Raw genomic sequence first — 8,514 nt, 5'->3', positions numbered from 1 at the left:
GCGTGTGTTACAGTGTGTATTTGTGTGCGTGTGTGCGTGTGCGTTACAGTGTGTATCTGTGTGCGTGTGTGTTACAGTGCGTATCTGTGTGCGTGTGTGTTACAGTGCGTATCTGTGTGCGTGTGTTACAGTGCGTATCTGTGTGCGTGTGTTACAGTGCGTATCTGTGTGCGTGTGTTACAGTGTGTATTTGTGTGCGTGTGTGCGTGTGCGTTACAGTGTGTATCTGTGTGCGTGTGTGTTACAGTGCGTATCTGTGTGCGTGTGTTACAGTGCGTATCTGTGTGCGTGTGTTACAGTGCGTATCTGTGTGCGTGTGTTACAGTGTGTATTTGTGTGCGTGTGTGCGTGTGCGTTACAGTGTGTATCTGTGTGCGTGTGTGTTACAGTGTGTATCTGTGTGCGTGTTACAGTGTGTGTTTACAGTGTGTATCTGTGTGCGTGTGTGTTACAGTGTGTATCTGTGTGCGTGTGTGTTACAGTGCGTATCTGTGTGCGTGTGTTACAGTGTGTATTTGTGTGCGTGTGTGCGTGTGCGTTACAGTGTGTATCTGTGTGCGTGTGTGTTACAGTGCGTATCTGTGTGCGTGTGTTACAGTGTGTATTTGTGTGCGTGTGTGCGTGTGCGTTACAGTGTGTATCTGTGTGCGTGTGCAGCAGGAGCTCAGACAGTAGTCTCTCTGTCTGGACTACACGGCTCTGCACACAGCAGTAAACACTCAGAAACACACTCTGCAGGACTCGTCCTGAATCTGTACGAACAGAAATGGTTCACTTTGAACGTGAAGCTGTGTGTGAGCAAGGACAGAGTTTTGTTTCTTTGTTCAGAACATCAGAAATCAAAGAAAATGTGACTTTACAGAGAAGTTGTCGGAGAAAGAGCTTCTAGCTTCAGCTTTTATGATGTGACACTGAATCCCTTTATATCTGTTATTTGACTTATTTACTTCTTGTTTTATTCTAATTATTTCATATTTATTCTGTCATTTTTGGCATTGTTTCTATATTTTGAATATTAAATGTGTCTGCTGCCGAGAAGAAACGTTTCCTAATAAAATGCGTCTGCGTCAGTCTGACAGGAAGTGATGCTGGCTCAGCCGTGAGACAGGTGTTTCCAGATGTTGGCGTGCTGGTCGTTGGTCTGCTGACCTGGAGGCTGATCGTAAGACTGAACGCCGACACACACACGCAGGTAGCACACACGCACAAACGCACGCTAATGAAGCAGGTTTAACCTCGTTATGTCGTCTCCTCTCGTTTCTTAACAAGGTTTCCTGTCTATTAGTGTGTAACTCAGTAAGCTATTTATTAACTGTAACCTCGTTAAGTGATTGCATCAGGACACACACACACACACACACACACACACACACACACACACACACAGGGTATAATGATCAGGTTTCGTTTCAATCAGCATATTAGTAGCCCTGTCAGAGTCTGTTAAGGCGAAACCAGACCAGCAGACAGCAGCACTGACAGACCGACGGCACACCGGTCCTCCAGGTCACTCCAGGAGGACAAAGAGAAACTCTGCCTCTGTCTTCATCTCTGTGAAAGTTACACATTAAAGTACTCACAGCTTCAGTCAGACTCCACAGAACATTTACAGAAAGTGCACAGTGGTGAGTTAAACATGGTTCACTGTGACCTGAAAGCGGCAGGCTCACATTTCTCTTGGCATATCGTTCATTGTCGCGTTGAATCAGGAAAGTTTCAGTCTTATTCAGACTCGAGGCTGACATGTTGGATTACTGTCAGACCAGCTGCAGGTGTGACGGAGTAATGAACCCTTGTTGTTTTCAGCCTCAGGAGGAGGGACAGGAGGAGGAGGGGCAGCTGCAGGAGGACCTGATGTTTGAGGAGGACTCTGTGCTTGGAGAGGAGGAAGAGGAGGAGGAAGGAGGCAGAAAGAGGCTTCTGGTTGAACTGGAGTCACTGGTTTGTAAAACCAGACAGATTGTAGGAAACATGACGACCGCTGGAGGGAAAGTCCTGCTGACGGCTCTACTGGGACTCACAGGTAAACAAGTGGACAGGTACCGGTATATATTCTGCACTGCTTTACTGGCTCTGGGACACTGTGGCAGCAGGCTACATGTTCCCAGACCAGATCCGATATATAACCCCCCAGCTTGTTCTGGTCTGACCCTGAGGTCTCCTCCAAGTTAGACATGTCTCCTCCGCAGGGAGGAGTCTGGCAGGTGTCTGGATCAGATGCTGAACTCCCTCAGCTGACTTCTTTCCACGTGATGGACAGTGGTTCTCCTCTGAGGTCTCTCGTGTTCAGACGGACTTCAGCTCGGTCATTTCACTGAGTCCAGTCTGGGGAGACGCCGGACGTCCCAGCAGAGAAGGTTTTGGCTACATAACACAGGCTCGCCCGGATGAACTGGTCCCGCAGTGGGACGCCAGCTGCACTTTGCCCTCTGATGAACCTCCGCCAGGTCTAACTGAAAGTCCTCTGACTCCAGACCCACTCCCTAAACTAATTGCAAACGTCCCAGAGCTCACTGGGACTGGTCACAGTCTGATGAAACAACAGAACCACAGAGCCATTATCCTGAAGTCACCATGCCGACACTCTGCACACTGCAGATTCAGAAACCCCAAACTGGACCTGTGACAGGAACAACCCTGAAGAGGTTCGGAGTCTCCTTTCAGCAGCCTCTCAGGAGACTGAGCAGCGCTGAAGCACAAACAGACGTATGTGTTTGCTGCCATTTTCATATATTTTAATTGGTTTGGCCAATCCCCACGGTGTTCTGGTCTTTGATTAGAGGATCGTTCAGAGCTCCTGTTGCACCAGGGACTAAGTGCAGCTGGGTGATTCCCTCTGGGCCGGTCAGGATGTGGTGATGCCCATCCTGGAAGGATCTACCTGCACACCGGGCTCTCTGTGAAGCTTTCTGAACCCTAACTGTGTGCAGAACTCACCCATAGACACTGTCTGCCAGAAGCTCTGTCCTTTGGGACCTGTTGAGACCCCTTTTGCTGTCTCTTTGGTCTGCGAGTAACAGAGTCCTCTGAACACTTTGGTTGACATAGAGCTGTAGCTCCTAAAGCGGCCCTGGTGTTTAAACAAATATACGTTAAGATACTTGTTTTCATTTATTATGTGGTTGGGAACTGGGCATCGGTCGGTGGAATCAGTACCGCTCACCCTTCAGTCCCCCATGAACCACCACCAGGTCTGCCGCTCACAGGTTCTGGTTCCTCACAATCACTGCGCAGGAGAGCAGTTAGGAGAACACATCAACACTTCTGGTTTTATTTTCGTTGGCTAACTTTTGTCTGATGAAGAGGGAGATTTTCTGTTTGCTCGCTTGGATCCAGAAGAGGAGGTTTTTTTGAGATCTGGACTCTTGTGGGAATCTGAACTGAGATCAGGACTCATCATTGGTGGCTGAACTGTGGGCTTTGTACTCTTCATATTATTTCTGTTAAACCCTTTCTAATGTGACAGGTACAGGAACAGCTGAAACACCTGGGCTCTCATTTATAAAACGTAGAAACCTCAGTAAAAGTGTACGTGTGCCCAAAAGACAACAAATATTCAGACTTATAAAACCATTCGTACGCACATTTCTAAGCAATGTTCCCCTTATAAATCCCAATCAACTTGAAATGTGGCCCCTGTGAGGGAGCCCCATGTAGACGCTGAGTGAAGCTGGTTAATATTAACGCGTCCTGACTGCAGGAAGAAAAGGAGGCAGACTCTGAGTCTAACTCAGGGACGCTGACGTTACTTTTGGTGAAGGGGCCCCGGAGCTCCGCCCCTTTAAAACCGATCTGCAGGAAGGGGCCTCCCTCTGAGTAGTGACGTCGCTGGCCGGAGGGGGCCACACAGACGGGACGACCCAGGTACTGATCCGGATCCCCCGTTTGAAAAGAGACTTCCACAAACACTCCACTCACTTAACGAAGCTGCTGACGAGTTAAAGAAATATGACTTGTTGGAAAAGACAATAAAATAGTTTTATTTCCAGGCAGCGCGTCTCACCCACACGCTGGCACTCGATCAGGCAACAAACGTGATAACAACACGTGAAACTCTCTATCTGCTCGACTGACGCACTGAAAAATCGATTTAAATATAATTTGTCTCCTGTTCACCTGATTTATGAGAATAAACTGCTGCATGCGAGTATTAATGAATCTGACTCTTTTGCAGAAACAGAATCTCCGTTTGTGTTTATGATCCTGAATCTGGATCTTTTTGTGGCTGCAATGTTTTTTTGCCACTTTGTTTCTTCAGAAAGGCTTTAAGCCTGGAATACTCGGAGGGCAGATCTGGATTTATGTTCCACAATCATTTCCAACAGTTTCCTCCTTCTGCCGTGTGAGGCGCCGTTTCTCTCCTCCTTCTGTGCGTCCGCGTGGTTCAGAGTTTACTGACTGTCAGCTCTGTTTGTTAGAGATCACAGCCTTCGCTCGGGAAGTGGCGTCCGCACGTTTCCAGCCCTGTTCTGTACGAACGCACCGTTTAGAAATGAGACCCCGGGTGGTTCGGGTGGAGAGGTTGGAGAGGTTGGAGAGGTTGTCCCTTTGTTTTTGTGTCAGAACATTAAATGAGCTGAACGTTATTCTAAAGCTAACTTCTCTGTCTCTGCTCCTCCAGGTATCATCTTCCCCTCTCTCTCCTCCCTGCCCTACCTCCTCTGTTTCCAGGTGTTGTGTACCTGGTGGGCGTGGTCAGGCCAGGTCCCACCTCTCCTCTTCAGGGGGGTGTGTGTGATGTCACTCCTCTACTCCTCCTCCCACTTCTTGCTCCTCTACTGCTACCAGCTTCCCTCAATGCAGGAGGCGTGGCCTCCCAACCGCACCTCCGCCAGGTAACACACATTTACCCTCCATACAGGTAACACCACAGGTACAGGAAAGGGGGAGAGAAGGAAAGGAGGCAGGAGAGAAGGAAAGGAGGCAGAGAGAGAAGGAAAGGAGGCAGGAGCGAAGGAAAGGAGGAGAGAGAGAAGGAAAGGAGGCAGGAGAGAAGGAAAGGAGGAGAGAGAGAAGGAAAGGAGGCAGGAGAGAAGGAAAGGAGGCAGGAGAGAAGGAAAGGAGAAGAGAGAGAAGGAAAGGAGGCAGGAGCGAAGGAAAGGAGGCAGGAGAGAAGGAAAGGAGGCAGGAGCGAAGGAAAGGAGGAGAGAGAGAAGGAAAGGAGGCAGGAGCGAAGGAAAGGAGGAGAGAGAGAAGGAAAGGAGGCAGGAGCGAAGGAAAGGAGGCAGGGAGAAGATTTCATGGTTCCTGGTTGACTTATTGATTGATGTCCTTGATCCTGCAGCGTGTTCGGCCTGGTCTCGGTGGGGTCTGTGGACTGTGGCGCCCCCTGGAGGCTGCAGGTGAACTCTGAGCTCAGCTGGTTTCACTTCAGCAGTCCTCTGATGCTGCTGCTGCTCTACAACACGGTGGCCAGTCTGTGGAGGAACCAGGTGACGACATCATGATGACATCACACAATGACATCATACCGCGGCTGTGTCTCAAGATAGATGGATAGAACTTCATTGATTCCCGATGGGAAATTGCGATGTTGCGGCAGCAAAATTGACAGACCAGACATATTTACACAAACTATTGTATAATGTACAAAGTTTCCTTTTCAAAATGTGTTTACAACAGTGCGGCTGTCCTTTATTTTCACGGGTCCTTCAGTCTCGTCTCCGGGCCCAGAGGGGAGTTGTTGTGATGGTAGTGGGTAGGAAGGACTTCCTGTAACGGTGCTTGTAGGAGTCTCCAGCTGAATGCGCTCTGCTGCCCGACCAGCAGGTTGTGCAGCGGGTGTGAAGTGTTGTGGAAGATTCTTCTCTCCACAACCAAGTCCAGGGGCCCCGGAGCAGAGCCCAGCAGAGAACCAGCCGCCTTTATTAGCTTGTTCAGTCTCTTGCTTGTCACTGGCTCTGATGCTGCTACCCCAGCAGGTGGCTGCAAAGAAAACGCTTTCGACAACCGACTGATACTGAGACATATACAATATTCTGCTGCATACATTAAAGGACCTGAGCTTCCTCAAAGAGAGTCTGCTCTGGCCCAAGTCAGGGGGCGAAACTATGGGCTACTTTTGCAAAAGTCTACACACTAACCACAAAACCTTACACCACAAAAGAAAACATCACCCATCTCCAGCAAAACTGTTCTAAAACTTGTTTTTTCCAAGAATAAAGTTCACACAAACATCTCTGAATAAAAACCCTGTGTAGGCCAGAGCAGTCTGCAATGAGGTTTTTTCATGGAATTCAGTAAAACTCAAACACACATGTGGAAGTATGGATGTGTATTTACACAATCTGAGCTTATGCTGAAAGGGACGACGGCTTCATCAGGTACAGAGAGGCTCACTGATGATGTTGTGGAACATTGTGTTCCTGTTCTGGTCCTCTACTTCTGGCCCTGTAGTTTTGGTCCTGTAATTCTGGTCCTGTATTATTGTTGTTTTGGTCCTGTAGTTCTGGTCCTGTATGTCTGTAGTTCTGGTCCTGTATTCCTGTACTTCTGGTCCTGTAGTTCTGGTCCTTCATTCCTGTAGTTCTGGTCATGTAGTTCAGGTCCTGTATTCCTGTAGTTCTAGTCCTGTATTCCTGTAGTTCTGGTCCTGTATTCCTGTACTTCTGGTCATGTAGTTCTGGTCCTTCATTCCTTTAGTTCTGGTCATGTAGTTCAGGTCCTGTATTCCTGTAGTTTTAGTCCTGTAGTTCTAGTCCTTTATTCCTGTAGTTCTGGTTCTGTAGTTCTGGCACTTTAGTTCTGTAGTTTTGGTCCTATAGTTCTGTTCCTGTACTTATGGCCCTGTAGTTCTGTAGTTCTGGTCATGTAGTTCTGGCCCTGTAGTTTTGGTCCTGTAGTTGTGGTCCTGTATTCCTGTAGTTCTGGTTCTGTAGTTCTGGTCCTTTATTCCTGTAGTTCTGGTCATGTAGTTCTGGTTCTGTAGTTCTGGCACTTTAGTTCTGTAGTTTTGGTCCTATACTTCTGTTCCTGTACTTATGGCCCTCTAGTTCTGTAGTTTTGGTCCTGTAATTCTGGTCCTGTATTCCTGAAGTTTTGGTCCTGTATTCCTGTAGTTCTGGTCATGTAGTTCTGGTCCTCTACTTCTGGCCCTGTAGTTTTGGTCCTGTAATTCTGGTCCTGTATTATTGTTGTTTTGGTCCTGTAGTTCTGGTCCTGTATTCCTGTAGTTCTGGTCCTGTATTCCTGTACTTCTGGTCCTGTAGTTCTGGTCCTTCATTCCTTTAGTTCTGGTCATGTAGTTCAGGTCCTGTATTCCTGTAGTTTTAGTCCTGTAGTTCTAGTTCTGTAGTTCTGGCACTTTAGTTCTGTAGTTTTGGTCCTATAGTTCTGTTCCTATACTTATGGCCCTGCAGTTCTGTAGTTCTGGTCATGTAGTTCTGTTCCTATACTTATGGCCCTGCAGTTCTGTAGTTCTGGTCATGTAGTTCTGGCTCTGTAGTTTTGGTCCCGTAGTTGTGGTCCTGTATTCCTGTAGTTGTGGTCCTGTATTCCTGTAGTTGTGGTCCTGTATTCCTGTAGTTCTGGTTCTGTAGTTCTGGTCCTTTATTCCTGTAGTTCTGATCATGTAGTTCTGGTTCTGTAGTTCTGGCACTTTAGTTCTGTAGTTTTGGTCCTATAGTTCTGTTCCTGTACTTATGGCCCTCTAGTTCTGTAGTTTTGGTCCTGTAATTCTGGTCCTGTATTCCTGAAGTTTTGGTCCTGTATTCCTGTAGTTCTGGTCATGTAGTTCTGGTCCTGTATTCCTGTAGTTCTGGTCCGGGCCACTCAGAGGACTACATGTATACGTGTTCTCTGTTAAGTACAACATGGATCTGCGCCATCGTTGAGTGCGGCAGCTGAGCTAGCAGCTAGCCTCAGTTAGCATCACTAACATAATCTAATCCGTTCTTGTAACGGAAGTGTTTGCTCTTAAGGCTCCTCGGTTTGTAGACATTTGTATCGTTACCTGTTCGTGGAGCTGAATCTCAGGACTTCGGTAGGTTAGGAGAAGACATTTTCTGGCGTCTCCAATTGAGACATCATGTGATTGAGACACATGATGTCATCTGGTGATGATGTCACAGCATTACTTGCTGATGACACTGCATGATGTCATGAACAGAAAAGAAGGACACCGGAGGGTTTAGAAGGACATCAGGAGGGTTAGAAGGACACCGGAGGGTTTAGAAGGACATCAGGAGGGTTAGAAGGACATCAGGAGGGTTTAGAAGGACATCAGGAGGGTTAGAAGGACACCGGAGGGTTTAGAAGGACATCGTGAGGGTTAGAAGGACGCAAGGAGGGTTAGAGGGACACAAAGAGGGTTAGAAGGACGCAAGGATGGTTAGAAGGACACCAGGAGGGTTGGAGGGACACAAGGAGGGTTAGAAGGACGCAAGGAGGGTTAGAGGGACACAAAGAGGGTTAGAAGGACGCAAGGATGGTTAGAAGGACACCAGGAGGGTTGGAGGGACACAAGGAGGGTTAGAAGGACGCAAGGAGAGTTAGAAGGACGCAAGGAGGGTTAGA

At 47.9% G+C, this 8,514-nt stretch overlaps 1 protein-coding gene across 1 annotated transcript; it reads left to right on the top strand.

Moving 5' to 3' along the window:
* The first annotated feature begins 1,072 nt into the window (after positions 1–1,072).
* LOC123966268 (piezo-type mechanosensitive ion channel component 2-like) lies at positions 1,073–6,204 on the top strand. Its single transcript, XM_046042456.1, has 4 exons — positions 1,073–1,192; positions 1,807–2,023; positions 4,622–4,835; positions 5,285–6,204. Exons 2-4 carry the CDS (start codon positions 1,855–1,857, stop codon positions 5,445–5,447), a joined length of 546 nt encoding a protein of 181 aa, XP_045898412.1. The 5' UTR covers positions 1,073–1,192; positions 1,807–1,854; the 3' UTR covers positions 5,448–6,204.
* Positions 6,205–8,514: the final 2,310 nt, after the last annotated feature.

This window comes from Micropterus dolomieu, unplaced genomic scaffold (assembly GCF_021292245.1).
Source record: "Micropterus dolomieu isolate WLL.071019.BEF.003 ecotype Adirondacks unplaced genomic scaffold, ASM2129224v1 contig_13009, whole genome shotgun sequence".
Classification (NCBI taxonomy): domain Eukaryota; kingdom Metazoa; phylum Chordata; class Actinopteri; order Centrarchiformes; family Centrarchidae; genus Micropterus; species Micropterus dolomieu.
Note: the sequence above shows the minus strand (reverse complement) of the source record. Positions and strands in the feature narration are given on the sequence as shown.